General features: G+C 36.2%; 1 protein-coding gene across 1 annotated transcript in view; it reads right to left on the bottom strand.

Annotated features, from left to right (window-relative positions):
• Positions 1 to 21,065, bottom strand: part of C3H3orf52 (chromosome 3 C3orf52 homolog) — a 46,258-nt gene that overhangs the window by 5,983 nt on the left and 19,210 nt on the right. Inside the window, exons 3-5 of the mRNA XM_051985275.1 lie at positions 18,712 to 18,842; positions 13,824 to 13,894; positions 1,496 to 1,674 (exon numbers count right to left, since the gene is read on the bottom strand). Coding sequence (XP_051841235.1) covers positions 1,496 to 1,674; positions 13,824 to 13,894; positions 18,712 to 18,842 — 381 coding nt within the window. The remainder of the gene's footprint in view (positions 1 to 1,495; positions 1,675 to 13,823; positions 13,895 to 18,711; positions 18,843 to 21,065) is intronic.

The following is a 21,065-nucleotide window of genomic DNA, read 5'->3' as shown; positions in this document are numbered from 1 at the left end:
GGGTTCCTTGGATTCAGCTTTTAACAAGTTTCCAAGACACTGTTAACTTTAAAGATTGTCTAGGAGAGATAGGTTTGTGTTTACAATCAATCAACTTGATTGTTCACAGATGTGAGATTGTGTCAGCGCTTGGATCACTGAAGAGTAAATTAAATTATGCTGGTATAGAATTAATTGGAACCATTGGGATTCTAGTGGCCTTGCTGTGCACAGTGGCTTAATTTAAAGCCCATATAAAATATATTTTTGACATGATACAAAGAGATTTCCACTTGGATGTTCTATTAGCACTTCAAAGGTGACTTGACCCAAATTTCACCTTTAGAAAATAAAACATCTAGCCCTCACTCTAACATTTGTGTTTAAATTACCACCATCTCTGCAAGCTTTCAGGCTCACAACTTTTCATGTCATTTTTCTCCCTCATTCCACACATCCAATCAGTGACAAATCTTGAATATTCCATTTCTAAAATGTTTCTTACACCTATTCTCTCTTTGCAATAAAGTCTAATTCATGCTCTCTTTTTTTTTTTCATATCTTGTCATTCAGTTATTTTTCAGCACTCCCATTTGGGATTTTCTTGGCAAAAATACTGGACAGTTTGCCATTTTCTTCTTCATCTCATTTTCAGATGGGAAAACTGAAGCAAACAGTTAAGTGAATTGCCCAGGGTCACACAATAACTAAGATTTAGATGTAGGAAGAGGAGTCTTCCTGACTCTAGACCTGGGACTCCATCTATTGTACCACTTAGCTGCCCATCTTCATATCTAGATTCCTATCTTCATAGCTAGATTGCTATTATATAGTCCTCCAATTGGTTTTCCTGACTCTAGTTTTTCCTCTTTCCAATCTCTTCATTCCACCATTTGCTTACAAAAACCACTGGAGGTATTAAATCATAGTCAATGTAATGGTTTGATTATAGTTTTAAACTATGGGATTAATTGAGTTGGGAATGGAATTCAGGCCCATGTGAGGTAATTAGTTAGTCTAAACCAGGGGTCCTCAAACTTTTTAAATAGGGGGCCACTTCACTGCCCCTCAGACTGTTGGAGGGCCGGACTATAATAAAAACAAAAAATTTGTTTTTGTGGGCCTTTAAATAAAGAAATTTCATAGCCCTAGGTGAGGGGGGTAATTGTCCTCAGCTGTCGCATCTGGCCAGCAGGCTATAGTTTGAAGACCCCTGGTAGACTACTGGTCAGGAAGACTCAAGTTCAAAGACCCTCAGATACTTACTTACTAGATATGTGACCTAGAGCAAATCAATTATTGTGCATGCTTCAGTTATTTCATCTATAAAGTGAAAATAATGGTTGCACCTCTCCCCCATGGTTGTTGTGAGGATAAAATGAGATATTTGTAAAGCCCTTTGCAAATTTTAAAGCGCTACATAAATGCTAGTTATTATATTAATGTTTAGACTCAGGATTCATGTTTTTCTCTGCATTTTTCCACACCTCTGCTCTGCTGTGCCTACTATACTTACAGGAGAGTGAGAGAGAAGCTGGATCAATCCCCAGAGTTTCACAGCCTGTTACACTCTTATCATTAAAATTTTGTCGCAAAATGCCCAGCACTAACTCCTCACTCATCATGTACTTCATAAAGGCGTCATCATCTGATGGAACTGCAAAGTGTAGGTGGTATGCCACAGTGGAATTGTCACTACAAAACAACAAATCAAATACAGATAGTAAGCACACAGAGGAGACAACTGGGTAACAGCACCACTTTTAATTTTTCCTATTACTTCTTGTTTTTAAAATGCTTTAAATTTGAAAAAGTGCTCTATAAAATTGTCACCAGATTCCTCCTTCTCAGTAAACCTTGTGAGATATGTATTGCAACTATGAGCTTCCCCATTTCAAAGATAGAGAAACCATGATATCTCATGATTATATAAATTGGAAAACTGTCTTTAGAATCCAGGTTTCTCTTGACCCAAAGTCCAAAGCTTTTTCCACTCCCTTATGATGCTTTCTGAGCAGAATATAAATATGAGAAAGGAGATGTCAAATATGTCTTTTCTTGAAAAGAAATTAGATTTATTAGAGCATGCACTATAATATTCAAGCTCTATTTCTACTCAGGGTTAAAGTATAGATGAAGTGGCTTAGCTTGTATTTCTATAATAAGTAAAATAAACTGAGATAAATTATTATTAGTATACTATCATAGTAATAACTAATTATTAAGTAGTAGACCAGACTTTTTTTCCTACCATTTCTTCACTAAAGGCCAGCTCTTATTAAAGTCAGTCTCTGAAGGACTAGTTGAAGAGATTACTCCTAACCCTCAAAGAACATGCTACTCAATCTGTGGAAGGAACTCACCCAATTTGAAGACTTAAGTTCTGTTTAAGAGTATAAAAATCCAGTCTGGGTGAGCCCCTTACCCTAAGGGAAGGAATCCTAGTCCTTGGTCCTCTCCATTATAGTTTAGGGTATCCCAAGTCATAAAGGGAGAAAACTAACCAGAGAGGCCCTAATAGAGATGGCTTTCTCCTCCCCAAAATGCTGAAGGCTTCTGAGGCTCAAGATCAAGATCAGTTCTCAGCAGGAGTTAAAGACCTTTAGCCCACATTCTCAGACAATATCGACCATTCTAAACTGATTTTCACTTGTCAGAGGAATTCCTTTTCAGAAGGTATTTAAGGCATCTTTAATGTCTCCCTTGACGTCTTTGGTTACCAGAGAAACCACTGACCATCAACTGATTGCCAACTAGACTAAACTAGAATTTTTCATTCATCTCAATATCATTCACATACATAATTAGTCACAATACTCATGACTGTCAATCTCTTTTCCATTTTCCCCTCTTAATGATCTTTTGTGGAAAAAAAAATTTAATTTATTTTTAGCATTTTTTTAAAAAAAACTCTTGAGTCTTAAATTCTCTCCCTCTCTTTAAGTGCTCCTCCACCCAATGAGAAGGCAAGCAATATTCTATATTAACTTCATATACCTCTTAACCTGATTCATAGTTATAAGTGTGCTGGAGGCAAGGTCCACGTACATGTACAAATTCTGAGAGATACAGTGGGGATGATCTAATTAATGGTTTGGAACCTAGTTAAATGTGGCCTATCTAACTCTAGCTGTAACTCCTATCTTGTTCCATTGGTTCAAGATGACTCAAACAGAGTATCATCAATAAAAATTAAGAAAACTGTAGATGCTCCCACTTGGGAGTAGCCTCTGAAGGCAATATCCTGTAGAAATGCAAGCACTATTTAAATTCCTATAAAGAACTGAAAATGAAGATAAGTAGGTAAATGGCACCCTCTAGTGATCACATTCCCACTGGCCTTTTACAAACAATAAGCCCCAAACCAAAAGAGGACACAGAATCACAGGGCTATAGGGAAATGGTCCTCCAGCTTTTTTTGCTGGAAGAGCTAAGAGCAGAAATAATATTTTACTTTTCTTTGTACACCTACTGCTTTGTATAGTGTCTGCCACATACTGGGTGATTAATCAATTTTTATTGATTCAAAAGCTTCAATTTGCTTCTTTGTACTTTCTCTCCCATTGTTCCTAAGCTCTATTCTGCTTTGGACTTTGAAATTCAATTACCCCGGTTTTGTGTCTCATGAAACCTCTTTCTTCCTCTAATTATTTTTAATAAGAATCAATCCTTTAAGGGGAGCTACCAGGACAATCATTCTTGCCTCATTTACTTCAAAGGCTGCCTTGAGGATCAGATGCAACAATGGTTGTCACAAGATAAAGCAGTAAAGAAATGAGACCTGATGATATTGCTAGTCGGAGGCTTGGCCAACTGGGAGATTCCCTTAGGCACGGAGTAGCTAGTTAACCAGAGAGCCAGTCTTATTCAACCACCTTCTTACCATTTCTCAGGTCCTTCGTCCTACCGTTAATTCCCCCAGTGGACAATGAATGTCCTGCTAGAGGAGACTAGCAAAATCAGAAGAGATCTCAGCTGGAAAAAACTAGGTTCTAGTTTCTGCTCTGCTGCTAGCTCTGCCCAACTTTGAGGAAATCCCTGCCTTTCTCTGGGTCTTATTTCCTCATCTGGGCTTGGACTTGAACTTTCACCTAACAGTGAATGGTACGGGCTGAGTAATGATTAGGGTTGGGCACTATCTGAGGAAAACAATCACAAAGCAAAGCTTTCTTTCTACCTCCAAGATCAGTGCAGAAGCTAAAGGGGAGAGAAAGGAGGGAGTGTCAGCGAACTCCTACTCAGGATGATCCAAATTCCCCTCAGGTCAGGTTGAGATTTAGGAGGGTAAGATTCCCCAGAGAACATGGTGGGTTTATACAGCAATGATGACATAGGATCAGAGATCAGAGATTTAAAACTATCAGGAATACATAGGTCATTGAGTTCAACATTCTCATTTTACAAATGAAAAACTAAGTTCAAGTGAGGTTACATGATCTGCCAAAGTCATACAAGTAGTAAGCAAGTCAAGGAGCATTTATATTAATTTTTACATATCATATTTACATCATAATATATTATGTAAAATGTAATCATGCTATATAAAATATAATTATATTCTATAATGTGTTCATATATTATGTAGTGTAGTATTATATTTGTTATATCATATGAAACAATTATAATTATATTAACATTATATATTAATTTATCCTCAGATGCTAAACACTGGGGATACTAAGAAAGGCAAAAAGGCTCCTTGAGGAGCCTACAACCTAATGTAGAAGATAACACTATGTACAAACAAGACTCTATATCAAATAAATTGGAGGTAGTTTCAGAGGGAAGACAAGGAAGGACAGGGACAGTTTAAGGACCGGGAAAAACTTCTTTTTAAAAAGGCAGGATTTACCTGGGACTTGAAGAAAACCAGAGAAGGTGGAAGGCAGAAATAAGGAGGGAACATTCCAAGTATGGGATGGGGAAGACAGTGTAAACACCCAGAATTGGGAAATGGAGTGTCATGGAGTGTGAAGAACAGCAGAGAAGCCAAGAGTCACTGACTCACAGAGTATATAAAGGGGAAAGAGATTTAGGAAGCCTGGAAAACTAGAAGGTCAAGTTATGAAGGACTTTCAAATCTAAACAGAAGATTTTACATTTGATTATGGAGAAAATAGGGAGGAGCCATTGGAGTTTACTGAATAGAGAGCAAGTGACATAGTCAAACCTGTACTTTAGGAAGATCAGTTTGAAAGCTGAGTCTAGATAGTCTAGAATGGGGAAAGACTTGAGGCAGAGAGACCAAGCAGCAGGCTACTGCCATAGGGCAGGTGTGAGGTGATGAGGGATTGTAGAAGTGCCAAAGGAGAGAAGGGGGTGTTTGAGAGATAGTACTAGAAAATAGTAAAGTTGGGGCTTAAACACAGATCTTTGGACTAAGCCCATCTTTTACCATGTCACACTGCCTCTAAATAAAACAGTCCTTGAAACTGGAAACTGAGTGGATGCCCATCAATTGGAGAATGGCTGAATAAATTGTGGTATATGAATATTATGGAATATTCTTGTTCAATAAGAAACAATCAACAGGATGATTTCAGAGAGACCTGGAGAGACTTACATGAACTTGTGCTGATTCAAGTGAGCAGAACCAAGAGAAAGTTACACAGCAAAAAGATTTTGTGGTGATCAACTGTAATGCACTTGGCTCATCTCAACAATGAGGTGATTCAAGGTAATTCCAATAGACTTGGGATGGAAATTGATATCCACATTCAGAGAGAAGTATGGAGACTGAATGTGGATCGAAATATAGTATTTTCATCTTTGCTATTGTGGTTGTTTGCTTGGTTTTTTTTTTTTTTCTTTCTTGGGTTTTTTCCCCTTTTGATCTGATTTTTTTTTTTTTTTGCTCAACATGGCAAATATGGAAATATATTTAGAAGACTTGCACACATTTAGTCTGTATCAGACTGCTTGCTGTCTTGGGGTGGGGGTAGAGGGGAGAGGAAAGGGAGAAAAATCTGAAACAAGGTTTTGCATAAGTGGAGGTTGAATTTGCATGTATTTGGAAAAATAAAATACCATTAAAAAATAAAACAGCCCTTGCTTTTAATGAACTTTTGTTCTATTATTGTTCAGTTATTTCAGTTGTGACTGACTCTTGCAAACACATTTCAGGTTTTCTTGTCTAAGTTACTGGAATAGTTTGTTATTTCCTTCTTCAGTTCATTTTCATATGAGGAAACTGGGGCAAACAGAGTTAAGTAACTTGCCCAGGGTCACACAGTTATTAAGCATCTGAGGATAAATTCGAACTCAAACTTCAGGTTTGGCATTCTATTTACTCCATTACCTAATTATATGTTCTATAGAGGGATAGAACATGTGTGTCTATATATATCTATATATACTTATGTCTATATACACATAACTGTATAACATACATATAATACCTATTATATGTATTTTATACATATAAACCTATGAAAACATAATGAAATATTCAAATATCTAATTTTATTGATCTGAATGTTCCTTTGAATGATGTAGAATACTATTCATCCATTCTTGCCTCTCTTTCCTGTCTCTTGTCTATGTCTTCTCATAAATGCATCCTAGGGTCATCAGACATATTCAAGATCTTTGTTGCTTTCTCCTAAGAGCAAGAAGAAATATGAAACACTTTAATGCTTTACTAACATTATCAGTCCATCTTTTCCTGATGAGAACTTTTACCTTCAAGATTCTTCCTTGATTATATGCTAGTCTATTCACACATATTTAAACACCTCTCCATCACTGTATAGATAATATTAATTTTAATTCTTCAGAGATTGTTGTATTCCTATGTTCACTGCCACATAGCAACATTGATAAAATGTTATTATTAAAAATTTACTGATGAAAATTATCAGACAAAAAGGATTTCCAACCTTGTATATTATTCTCTACCCCTCTCCCCTCTGGCTTTCTCTCTCTCTCATACTTGTTCTCGGGGATGCTTTAACTTCAAGCTTAACATATGAAACATGTAACACAAGATAATTTTTTAAGGGATACACTAGCAGCTTGAGGGAATTAGAGAAGGCCTCAAGATAGTAGTGTTTGAGCTGTGCTTTAAAAGATATTAGAGATTCCTAGAAACAGACATGAAAAGGAAATGAATCTTGGATATGATTGGAGATGATTGTCTCTTCTAGCCCTGGGATCAACATGGATCCATTGGTCCCAGTATTTCTCTCCATTTAATAAACTATTGAATTGGTCTCTAACCTCTGTCTTGCTCAGTTTCTTCGGCATTACATTTTGGAGGCCCCAGCGAGATAATTAGAAAATGAGCAGGATGAGAGATAAGAGACTTTCAGGTCTCTGCCTTGGGTGCAGATCTGAATTCTTGGCCTGGAGAGGTTGGGCCCTCCTGGATTTTTTTTTTCCAGAACCTCTGGGAAAGAGAGCAGCTTACAGCCATAACAGCCTAATGGTAGACACCCCCGTTTCGGCCACAGGAGAATAAGTTTGTCTGGCTACCTTTTGGGGTACCATCTGGTTATGTCTTAAGACTTGTTTTGTTTGGTTGTTTGGTATGCTAGCATCTGGATTCCCAGAATTATAGGTTCTGGGAGTAGGGTCTTCTGGACTCAGGGGACCCTATCTGGGTGTCTTTTAAAGACACATTGGCTTAGCCTTGTGTGTGAATAATAAGACGTGGTTGTCACTGTTGGGGTGTCCTTGAGATGTCATTGATTCTTGATTAGTGTCTAACTGGACGCGGTTGTCACTATTGGGGTGTCCTTGAGAAATATGGAACTCTGGACAAGGTAAAAGACTTTTTCTTTCTTTATCTTGTAGTGGACACTGCAGTTGTCAAGTGAACACTGCAGTTGTTGTTTGGAGCTCTTGGGAGCTCTGGCACAATTCTTTAGGAATTGCTGCGGATTGACAAAAGACTTCTTTTGTCTGCTCTGTCTAAGAGATCCGAGGGAGGCTGCAAAGATTTATAAAACTAAAAGTTTTTACCTACCCACAATCTAGACACTCCGCTGCCTCTAAAATCTTTCCTGGAGCAGATGCTTTGCTTGAGGAAACTCTTTCTGTCCAAATCCTTTTCCAGAGACCAAGGCCCTTCCTTTGCATCTCAATGCATTTCTATGAGAGGTCATCTCCCACCCTCGCTCAGGCTTTTCCTCCCATTTCTTCCATCAAGTGGGGAGGGTATACATTTGAAAACGGGATTCGGTTTCCCTGCTTTGGTCATCCTGTGTTAGAGCAATGCCCCTCCCGTCACAGCCTTTTAACTGTAGAAGCTCAGAATTAGGCCTTTGCATGCTCAAGGAGCTGTCTGCAAAGACTAGGATTTTAAAACTCCATTTAGTTTGGCTTTAATGTTAGTGTCCTACTGAATGTTGTAATTGTGCAGTCTAAGTGTGATCAGTGTTCTGTATGGCTTGTATATTATTACACAGTCTAGTTGTGCTCTGTGTTCTGTGTGATTTTTGTCTGTGTTAAATTGTTTGCAATTTGTTTGTCTGTTTTGTTCATTTTAAGAGCTCTGTTAAATTTAAGAACAATGATCAAATTTGGGAATTGGTTATTTCAATACTGAACTCCAGCTGGAGAAAACATTTGATTAGGAATTTAAAGATGATTCTAAATTTGGGAAATGAATTGGTTATCTTTAAGTATAAGATCTTAAAGGAACAATAGCTTGTTAAAGAAGTTCTGTTAACCTGCCTGAAAGGAGTCTGACTTTTCTGAAAGTTTCAACTCTGGCCAAGTTGGACCTTAGGAGGAGTCCATTGGGAATAACGGCCACATGGGGCCAGAAAGAAACAAAGAAACTATGTTGTTTTATTTGAAATGAGATGGGAAAAGCGGTTTTATGTTATTGGGAATTTAAAGCTATTTGTTACCTATATTATATGCTTAAATCCAGCTCTTCTGGACATGTGAGTTTTATGGAATTCCCCCACCCACCCACCCACCCACTGATTTCTGCTACTTTAAATGTTGGGTTAAATCTTTTGTAAAGATTTAAATTTGCCCCCCACTGCTGCTGCTTCAGCTATTGGAGCAAATAGTTGGCTTGGAGTGAAGTTTAGTTCAACTTCCCTCCCCCCTTGTCTCTTTGGAAGTGGAGTGGGGGGAAGGGTAGTCACATGGAATCCTATTCTCCCCCCTCCCCTAAACTGTTCCAGACATTTTTTTTTTTTTTATCAAGTTGTAGCTACCTGGTTCTTGGCTAAAAGCAGCAAACTGATAAGGTTATGGTATATATCTGTTTAGGATTTGTTACTAGAGTAAAATATCTTGGGTTTGTAGTTAATATGCACTGCATTTTTTTTCCTCCTGTAACTGATTTCTATAATCAGAGCAATGGTCAATAAGAAACTGTTAATTCAATTATGTCACACCTTGCTGTTTCCAATCTGGTTATCTGTAATCATTTTATTCTAAATACTTGAGCAAATATTCAAGTTTTTTTTAAGGTTTATTACTAATGAGAGGCCACATCTTGAAGCAGAGTCCTTGTGGACCAGTCTTTCTATCTCAGACTGTTCTAACTTTTCTTTGTTAGATTTGTTTTTATTTCTAGATTTAGTCAAATTACAGATGTATTGACTTGCTTCTGGGACCTAGATCAAGCCTTGATTGTCAGCACGCCACACTACATACACCTATCCCCCTCCTGGACTGAGCATCGTCCCTGTTCAGCAGGAAGAAGCAATTGAGAACCCACTTTTCCCGATGTAATTTGGACTGATATGGGGGAGTGGGAAAGTGGTTGACTTGTTAGAATTTTAACTGTATTACTGTGTGTTTAAGACTTGGGATGGAAATTGTTGTGTAACTATTGCTGTTATGTTTGAGGGACTTCTAGTCTGTTATGTATATGCATATGTATATGATTTATATGTGGAATGGTCATTTGATAATTCCTTTCTGAAAAAAAAAAGGGAGAAAAATAGGAAATTGGGGAAACTGGTGTATTTCCTTAGGCACTTCTGCCCTACCTCCTATCTTACTAGTTCAGATTTAATTGGAAGTCCTTTACTCCTTGCTTAAATTTACTAGATTATGATTTGCTGGTTGTGCTTTAACTTTGAAATCCCTTATTCTATTGGAATTGCCCTGGCAGACTCAGTTTTGGGGATTATTTTTTAGAAACAACCAGAAATCGGATACCTGTCTTGGGACTGGCAGTCTCTCTGTTCTGTTTCTCCACTCCTGTTACCGCAGGTCCTTAATTAGTATTTCAGCGTACTTAAAAGGATCTTGTAGTTGATATCAAGGCTCTAAAAATTTGCCTTGGTCTAACTGTGCATAATCTGCTCAGAAATCTGATCCTTTCTGCAGCCCCGTTTGTTCCTCTGGGCAGGGACAGGTGGAGCTACTCCAAGCCTAACCCTTCTCCCCTGGAGTGGGTTGCCCCTCTGAATGAGCAGCACAACTGTCTTGAGCCCTGTTGCTTTGTAAGCAGAGGCCGAGTCATGCACAAATGACCACAACTGTCCATATGCTCAACTGCAGAGGATCTGACAATTGATTGTCAGAAATAATTGAAATAAGGAACTTTGTGTATTGCTGATTAACTCTGGGATTATCAGGGAGAGACTTGACCTTGCCATAAGTCCTTGCATGGGTCTAGCTTTATTTTGATTTTTATTTGCTCTATTTACTTTACATAGGGCTATTCAAAATTATGGTGCTAAGACCTTCTAGAGGAAAGTAATTCAAAGATTTGAATAGTTACCAGAGAAAAAGTGGGGAATGTTGTGCCAAAGTTCCCTTTTAATGTTGTGACCCAGTTTCTCTAATTGTCCTATTTAGTTATTCTGCCTTAGGTTATAACCTTTCCTCCTTAATGTTTGAAATAAAGATTTTATAGACATTCCTTCTTAATGTTTGACAAGATAAAGGTTTATCCATTTTAGATGTCATTAGAATATCAGTATTGATGTCTGATGTCAGTAGAATATCAGAATATCAGGTTACTGATAACCTCCCTCCATTAGGTTATCCCCACCTAGGTACCTCCATTATGTCACTGTTCTTGTTATTCTATAAAAAGCTTGCTGTCCTGATACTCCCGGCTAGACTCTTTGAGATGATAGTCTCCTCTAGCCCTGGGATCAACATGGATCCATTGGTCCCAGTATTTCTCTCCATTTAATAAACTATTGAATTGGTCTCTAACCTCTGTCTTGCTCAATTTCTTTGGCTTACAATACTTTTGTCCACTGAATCATATTATGATGTATTAATAATAATGGACAGTGAGATGGCCCAGTGGAGAGTGCCAGGTTTGGAGTCAGGAAGATACATTTTCAGGAGTTCAAATCTGGCCTCATATACTTAGTAACTGTGCAATTACTAAAGAAATAATCCTTATTATTAGGTAAGTCATTTAACCCTGTTTGCCTCATTTCCTTATTGGCAAAATGAGCTGGAGAAGAAAATGGCAAATTGCTCCAGGATCTCTTCCAGGAAAACGCCAAATGGGGTCATGAAGAGTCAGATGTGACTGAAATAACTGAAGAACAACAATCACAAAAATATTGTGAAACCCCATTAGTGAGGAAATGATCCAGCACAGAGAGCAATTGATTTGAAATCAAAAGACCTGGGTTCGAATCCTCACTGTTCTATTTGCCACTTATATGACCCTGAACAAGTATTTACCTTTCCAGTTCTGAAGCCTACACTACTCCTGCAAAAAAATCATATGAAGCAATCTGTTCTAAAGAGAGAAAATCAGAGTAAAATCATCCTTAGAAGAATGGAAATCTAGGATAAATGATACTGTGATGCCTTCTGCCTCGCAGCCAACATTTTGATATAGGTCTTATCTGGTTAAAATGAACAAGGATGTCTTAGAGGGGAAAAACATCCCTTAAAAGGGCTGTATTTAAGACTCAGAAGTTAAATGATTTGCCTATGTTTGAACTACCAATAAACGTAGGAGTTGAAATTTGAACTCGGACCTTCTTGGTTCCCAATTAATTCCCTTCCCAGCATTCCACAGTCCTTTCTGTTGTAATCATTTATGTACATTCCTCTATCCACCATTGGACTGGAAGGTCCTGAAGAGCAAAGACTATGTTGTTTATTATCAGCATATTCCCAACACTAAACAAAGTGTGTTTTGCACATAGTAAGTATGAAATAATTGCTAGGGGTGTTCTTGTTTTTGTTTTTTCAGAAATTCAATTTAAAACAATTCAGAAACACTTGTGATGAAAAATGCTATCCACTTCCAGAGAAAGAACTAATGAAATTGAATACAAATTGAAGCACACTTGGTCATTTTTTGCTTGTTTGTTTGATTTTTTTTTTTTTTGGGGGGGGGGGAGAGGGAGGGAGTGAACTCAAAACTTTTTTTAAAAAAGATTAAAATTATTTCAAATGTAATTGGAAAAAATAAAATATAAAAATTTTAAAAGAGGGGCAGCTAGTTGGTGTAGTAGATAGAACACCAACCCTGAAGTCAGGAGGACCTGAGTTCATATCTGGCCTCAGACTTCCTAGCTGTGTGACCTTGGGCAAGTCACTTAACCCCAACAGCCTCAGCAAAAAAAAAAATTAAAAAGTAATTCCACTCATATGTAAAGTAACAAAATATTCCCCCAAAGTGATAGGAGATAACCAAAGATGGGATTTTAAAAAAAAAAAAAAAAGACAAAACAGAATTACTAATCCCCTATCATGTTTCAAGCACTGTGCTCAGTGCAAATTTGACTTCATTTGATCTTCACAACAATCGGGGGAAATAGGTGCTAGTAGTACCTCCATTCTAAGCTGAGGCAGACAGTGACAGGGTTACATAGCTGGATGTGTCTATGGTCAGATTTGAATTTAAGTCTTCCTCACTTCAGACCTAGAATTCTACTTCACTACCTCACTATCTCTTAAGTAATTTAATTTTTTTAAAGGGCAATGTTTTACCTTGTAAGACAATACAAAAATGGGGAGGAGGTTATGGATGGATAGAAAACTGACTTTTTTATGCCTAAATCCCTCAGGTCTTAAGTAGATAAAATCTACATAATCCCCCAGTGGTGCAATCTTGTTCTCCCAAAGTCTAGCAAAGTAGCAAGATTTACAAAATGGTTTTTCTCATGACCACCTGGTGAAGGACAGATGAGGAAATTGAGATAGAGAAAGATGTAGCTAGTGTGTGCCAGAATTGGGTTTTGAATCTAGGTCTCTTGACTCCCAAGTCTAGCATACTCCTTTGGAAATATCATATTGCTTCAATGTAATTGCCCATTCTGCCCATTTGGATTAGATTCTCAAGAAGGTCATTCTCTGCCTTAAAAATCTTCTTCTTTTTTTTTTCCTTTTCTCTCATGTCTTCATTTCTCATATTTTAGAGAAGGCCATAAATAGGAGGTTACTAAATATTGAGAAACGAGGGCTTTTGCCATTAAAATTTTGGGTCTCCATTAGTCCACCAGGAAAATGAAAAGCCATCCCTATCCTTTCACCTAGGACCAAGAGATGTTGAATCCATTGTACCCATAGTCTGCCTTTCTGACAAAAATTCATCTCATTTTTAAATTTCTAGGGAAAAACTCAAGAATTTCCTTCACAAGAGCCTTCCAAAGAGGAAAACCTACCTTTGTTCAATCTTTGAGGAAACATACAATACCTTAGAAGTAGGAAAATTATATATGTGATTGATATTGGAAAATTCTAGATTTTTAAAAATTCTCTGCACCTTATTAAATTGCCTGGGGCTCTGAAAGATTGGTTAAATGACTTTCATAGGGTCAATCAGTATGTATAAGAGAAAGGTAGGTCTTTCTAACTCCAATGCCCCATCTTTATCTCCTATGACACTATGCCTTTATGTAAAGCAATTAAGCCCACAATTTCTAAAGACTGTTGGACATTCTTACCTGGAGTCAGCTATTTCTACTGAAGCAAAATATCGGCTCAGAGCTGGAGATGAACTGTAAAGAGTTGTGAGCTGTGGAGGGAGGACAAAGGATAGATTATTTCTTCATCCTAAAATGTAAAACTATTTCTTCCAAAGAAAATTTACTTTAGTCATGTATCAGTATATGTATAAGTTTATAAGCTAGGTGATACAGTGGACAGAGCAATGGATCTGGGGTCAGGAAGAACCAATCAAATCTAGTCTCAGATACTCATGAACAAGCCAATTAACTTTTGTCTGCTTTAACTTACTCATTAGTTAAAAAATAGGGATGATAATAATATCTCTTATTTTTTGAAAACCTTAAAGCACTACACAATTGCTAATATTGTCATTTTATATAGGGTCAAGAAAGGGAAAGCAGTGACCCCAAAAAACAATTACTGAATCAAATAAGATCAAGTAACCAATATGACATCCTTTATATAGCACAATGATATTTTATGGTCTTATTAGCATTGTTGATTAGAATTGACCACAGGAATAATAGAAATTCAGAGATGGGATGGAAAGTCTCAAAAGAGTAATGATATCACTCACAACAGATACCTCACTCCCTAATCCACTGTATAGAATTAGTCATATCATTTCTCTGGGACCAGAAAAGGAAACAAGCCTTTTGATCAAATGATATTTTTCATTCTAGAAGAAAAATTCCCTAAAATGTAAAGAAAAGGCACTAAGGCATTTTACAGATCACTTTTTAAAATGGATTTAGTATTTTTCAATACTTATGGCTAAAACATTCATTTATATTTTACTTAAGGTTCTCCTGGTTGGTTCCTAAGTATTCCCTTAAACCCTGAGCTTACTCCATGGCTGTCCCCAAGTTTTCCTTGAATACTTTCTATCTCCCAAACTTGAGTACCTAAAGTCAAATCCTGGGAGCAATTATGATGACTACATTATGTTTACTGGCTCTCTAAATACATTCCTACACAACTTGATTTTTCTCCATAAGGGACAGTTAGCTCCCCGACTTGCCCCAGCCTCCATCTACATATCTGAGCTTTTTTCTGAAGTCATCATCCTAGTAGCCATAGACTAGCTGTGGTTGAGAGAAAGATATCTGGATGGAATGGCCTTTATTATCATGTGCCATAGGCTCTACTGTTCCATGAAAGCACTAAAGAAGAAACTACTAGGAGTAATAGAACTCTGAGAGAAGAATTTGCCTCATACTCGATCCCCAGTCCAATACAGACTATCAAATACATTCCACTATCTTCTCAGAAAAAAAGACCATCACAATACTTGAAGTTATTAAGCTTCCTTAATTGCCATATTTATAGCTCAAATCCAAGCATACTGATGTCTTAGAGGGGGAGCAGTTGGTAAATACACATATGGGATAAGGACAGGGTAGGGATAGGGACCTGATGCATGATTTCATCAATACAGGGAACTCTCAGGTGAGGAAACTCTTATCAATAAAAATTGGCAACTTTTCTGTAACTTATAGCACTAGGAAGTTGCCCAGAAGTCTTTAAAGTGAAACCCAGATCTTTCTGGATTAAACAGCTCCCTAATACACAATGCTAACTCCCAAACACATATATATGAATGTGGAAAAAAAAAAAAAAAGGACTCAGACGCCTAATTGAGAGTGTGAAGCAAGGAAGTCATTACTCACTCTGACTCAAAGGATAATAAGAAAACAACCCCAGTACTTCTGCTACCATAGATTTCATCACCAGCTTTCTAGTCAAGGCAGAAACAGGCTAGACTTTGTCTTAATAAAGGGAGCACAAAGAAGTGGTAGGGGAAATAAAGTGGAATTAATTTTTTGAAGTCTTATCTGTAGAATGGTGTATGTATTTGGTTGAATGCTTAGCATAGTGTCCAAAATGATATAAGAATCTTAAACCAAACCACTAATAGTAGAGGGAAGAAAAACCTGGCAGGTAATTGGGAGAAAGTTTAAGAATATTGTGTTTTACAAAGCATGTTAAGTCAGGAAGAGGATAATTGCCATGTTTACTCCAAACTCCAATTAATCATCTATTTCCAAGAATACCAGAAATTGGCATAAGAAGGAAAATATGACAAACAGGAAAAAAAAATCATACTCATTTGGAATTATGGCCAAATGGGTACAAAACTGTGCATACCCTTTGACCTAGAGAAAAAGAGAAAGAAAAAGAGATTAAAAGAAAGAGAGAAAGAGAAAAAAAGAGAAAGGAAGAAAGAGATAAAGAAAGAGAAAAAGAGAGAAAGGCAGAGAAAGAAAGAAAGAAAGAAAGAAAGAAAGAAAGAAAGAAAGAAAGAAAGAAAGAGAAAGAAAGAGAGAAAAAGAAAGAAAGAAAAAGAGAGAAAAAAGGAAAAAGAAAGAGAAAGAGGGAGGAAGGGAAGGAAGGATGGAAGGAGAGAAGGGAGGAAGGGTGGAGGAGGAGAGATGGAAGGAAGGAAGGAAGGATATAGATATAGATATAGATATATATTTATAGAAACTCTTTTTGTGGTTGCAAAGAATTGAAAGTTAGGGGATATTTGTCAACTAAGCAATGGTTGACCAAGTTGTGATACATTATTGTGATGGAATACTATTGTGTTATAAGAAAGGATGAGCAGAATGCTCTCAGAAAAACCTGGAAAAACTTGCAAAGTGAAGTGGGCACAACCAAAAGAGTGTGCACAGTAACAGCAACAGGACATGATGATTAACTATGAATTATTTAGCAATTTTCTGCAATACAATGATCCAAGACCATCTCAAAGAATTCATGAAGAGAAATGTTATCCACCTCCTAAGAAAGAACTGATGGAGTATGAATGCAGATTTAAACAAATTTTTTAAACTTTATTTTTCTTGTTTTGTTTTGTTTGGGGAGGACCTGTTTTTTTTTTTTTTTTTCACAACATCACCAACATGAAAAAATGTTTTACACTGACTACATATATATAAAACCTATAGCAAACTGCTTGTCTTTTCAATGAAGAGGAATGGGAAGGAAGGAAGACAGTTTGGAACTCAATTTAAAAAAAAAATGAATGTGAGAAATTATTTTTACAAGTAACTGGGGAAAAATTTTTTTTTAAAAGAGAAAACACATAGAATGATAGGTTAAAAGTTAGAAAGGACTTCAGAAGTCATTTTGTTCAACTTTCTTCATTTTATAGAACAGCCACGTGAGCCCCAAAGAAGCAAAATAACCAGTCTGACATCACACAACTAGTAAGTGAAATACCCAAGATTTGAACCCAACCCCCACCCCCACCCCCCCCCCCCACACACACATTCCAAATCTAGAGATTTTCCAACTGTTCTCTCTTTCTTTTACCTCTTAGGCTGGGTCTATAAAAATTGCCCTAGACATTCAACAAGGTGAACAGTTTACTTCCCTTCTCTATTTGACTATTGAGATGAAGGAACAAGTCTCTGGGTCTCCAGTTTATTTTCTTTTCCCATCTATAAATTGGGAATGATAATATGCCCCACCCATCCACTTCACAGGGTTGTGATGGCAATAAATGAGCTGTCCCCATGGCAGTGCCTGTTTTCTAGATCAGTGAAACAAGGTGTGACACACATATTCACATTAACTTTGTGAGTTATCAGTTCAAGGAAGGATTGTACCCTGAGAAAGTAAATACCATGGGTGTGTTTTCAGATTCAGTTCCTGCAAAGACTTTCTAGATAATACAAGCTTAAACTAAAAGAGTTCACAATTGTCAAATGACAACGAATATTTCATAATGAAGACTACTAACAGGAAATATGAAATAATGAGAAATAAAAACAAATCATCCAAAGAGACAAACATTACCACAAAAGGAACCATAAAATGTCATCCTTAGGGCATAAAGATACCACCCTCTATAGAAAGTCTCACATGGATTCAAATGGAAGTCAAATGATAATTAAGTTTCACTACATTCCCAAATCCAGTCCACTTTTTGCTTAATTTCTTCAGTGACTTTTCAGAAGGGGATACTGGCCAGAACAGTAGCTCCCAGGTAGAATCTTTTCTTATAGAAGCAATGTATAGAGTACATGATCCAATTCTGAAAATTCCACATCTTAAGGGGACTAACAGTCTAGAACAGATCAGCCTACTAAAATTTCTAAATTATTATTAAGGAAGAAAAGTAGTTGGATTGTAAAGTCTAAAATCAAATATAGTTCCTCACTGAACTCTGCGTAATTGTGATAACCAAACCTCGCCCTAGAGAAGATACAAGAAAATAAACTTCTGACCTCTTTTTGTTTAAAAGTGGGAATTGGGGTGGAAGGATTTGTGGGTGGGGAAAATAACAAATATCATCCAACTCAGTTCCTATGTTATTCAATTTTGCTGAACTGATTATTTTTTCTTTTTAAAAATTTTTATTACAATGGGTAGCTTTCTGAGTAAGGAAAAAGAGGATGACATAAACACAAAAGATTGATATCTTTGTAAAAATATATATATATATGTTATACTTTGTAAAGATGTGATTTCTCAGATCTTTAGACCTAGAGATTTTCTGGAATTGATCCAGAAATAGCAAGGGGTCTAAGAGAACAAACCCCAGACCAGTCTAATATCAATTCCAATACCAACCCACAAAGACATCTACATTTGGCTACAGGTTAATCACTATCATTCACTATTCACCCAGTAGTACCACTGAAAAAAAAGGGAGCAAAAAGAATGGAGAGAGGATTCATTACAATAATGATAATGACAAACATACTTAAATAGCATTTTTAAATTTATGAAAACCACTTCTAAACTTTGATTTCTACCCAAATCAAAAAGGAAATTTCAAGATCAAAACCATTTGCAGAATTATTCAGTTACAGAGTTGTTGGTTCATGTTAACTACTGACAGCTTAATGAGAGTATATAAAAAGGTACAATTACCCTTGTACTGAGCTCATTAGATAGTGTGTCCTCTTGAGCCACACACTCTTCTGGAATCTTTAGTGTGACCAAGAATGTTTTATTAGCTGCCAGTTCAAGTTCTTCATTTTCATCTTCATCTCTATAGCTTGCTAAAATGAAAACAAAGAAAAAGGAAATCAAATTAAAATAGTTATTGGGGATAAATTTTAAAAAAACTCTATGTTCTAATAACTATTGTGAAGAAGGGAGGTAAAATGTTGTGTTATAATGAAATTCACAAAGCAAGGCCATAGTTTGTATATGGTAAGTATAAGTGAAAACAAAGATAAGAGAAAAAGACTTAAATCAAAGGGATGACCCTAATGGACACCAGGAAGGCTCCCCTATAAGTTATTTCTGTAAATGTTGAGCCTTGCCCACTTTAATTATCAGATACCCCACAAACAACAGATTCTGGAATGAAAGGCATTAATCCAGGTTAGCTAATGGATACCCATACCAGGCTGAATTCAAAAACTATCCATAGAAATAATGGCAAAACCAGGTTAGAGTCTCATAAAGGAAAACCTGTGTTTAAATGATATGTGTCACTAATATACTGGAGATATTAATTGATCCAATCATTCTGAAAAAAAAAAATGGAACTTTACCCAAAAAATCAGGAAATTGTTGAAATCACTAAATTTTAAGTCAGTGACTTAGACTTAGATTTCCCAACAAACCAAAGAAATAGAAGAAATTGAGAAAAGACTTTTATATATAAAAATAAAAACAACCTTTATAGCAACATTTTTTTGTTGCAGGAAGGAAATAAGTGCTCATCCGCAGAAAAATGGTTGAAAAATTATGATATATGGATACTTGTCATTATAGTATAAGAGAGAAATTCAGAGAAACATGAGAATATATTTTATATATTTTAAAGGACAGAGTGAACTAGAAAAATAAATTACACAACAAGTACATTGTAAAGAAAAAATGGGGCAGCTAGGTAGCACAGCAGATAGAATGTCAGGTTTGAAGTCAGAAAGACTCATCTTCCTGAGTTAAAAATCTGGCCTCAGACATTTACTAGTTGTGTGACTCTGGACAACTCTTTGCCTTAGTTGTTTATCTGTAAAATGAGATGGAGAAGAAAATGGCAAATCACTCCAGTGTCTTTGCCATGAAACAGGGTCAAGAAGAGAAGGACACAACTAAAACAAATTAACTTTTAAAGATTTATGAACTTGGATCAACTAAATAAACCATCATGACACTATAAAACTGAAAATACATGAATCATATTTTCCACATGTTAACAGAGAAATGATGGATTAAAAGGGTAGAATGAGATTTATGTTTTTGGACATAGCTAGAGTGTGGATCTGTTTTCTGGAATATACTTATCTGTCATAAAAGAAAGCTTTTTTTTTTTTTTGCGCTTAGGTTACAAAACTATGAGGGGAGAGGATAGTAAGAGTGATTTTTTAAAAAGGAAGAAAATAATCTTAATTTAACATTTGCAAATACACACACACACACACACACATACACACACATATGTATCAGGGAAAAAAGTCTTGAAAAAACAAGGACTGGCAAAATAAAATAGGAATTAGAATGGCAAATTTATTATATACATAAAACAAATTGTACATAATTCAGCTTCACAATTTCATATACAATGTTCTTTTTTATTATTTGCATACAGAAACTATGGTATCTGTTAAAGGCTGTACATATTTATCACAAAACTATTAATGTTATATGACTCACTTTTGTATCATGAGGGAGTAAATGAAAACTAGAATGTAGAGGAAAGACAGCTTTATAAAATCTAATCACTTCACTCCCCAATAAACCATCAAAAATAGAGAGGCATTTTTTAAAACTAGTCTTTTGCCTTGATTGATACATGAAATTAGGATGTTCACAAAATATTTGGCATACAAGAAACACACTTTGAACTTGGCCTCTAGCTCTGCAGTGTTAGGAATGATATTCTTGTAAACAATGAGTTTTATATTTCTACTTAAGTTCTAATGAGCTCTTGCTATTATTTTTTTTTTTTAAATCTAGGAAAAGCAACCTTGAATCTGGTTTCTGCCATTATGGCTAAAAAGCCAATTACTCATTCTTAGCATAACAATATCCTACTGGAATAGGTACTAAGGGTGACTTTTGTACAATGGAAAACAAATGAGTAGTAAGAATTTACCTCCTGTTATAGGTAAGTCTTTTAACAAAACCCAGCCTTCTAACCTGGTAGTGATGGTTTGCAATGTCCATTGAAAAGGCAAGCAAGTATTTATTCAATGTCTACTACATTTTGAAATATGTGCTAAATATCAAGATAGAGAATACAAGTTGTAAGACATAGTCTCTTTCCT

Source organism: Antechinus flavipes, chromosome 3 (genome assembly GCF_016432865.1).
Source record: "Antechinus flavipes isolate AdamAnt ecotype Samford, QLD, Australia chromosome 3, AdamAnt_v2, whole genome shotgun sequence".
Taxonomy (NCBI): Eukaryota; Metazoa; Chordata; class Mammalia; order Dasyuromorphia; family Dasyuridae; genus Antechinus; species Antechinus flavipes.
The sequence above is the reverse complement of the archived record's forward strand: the minus strand, read 5'-3'. Positions and strand labels throughout refer to the sequence as shown.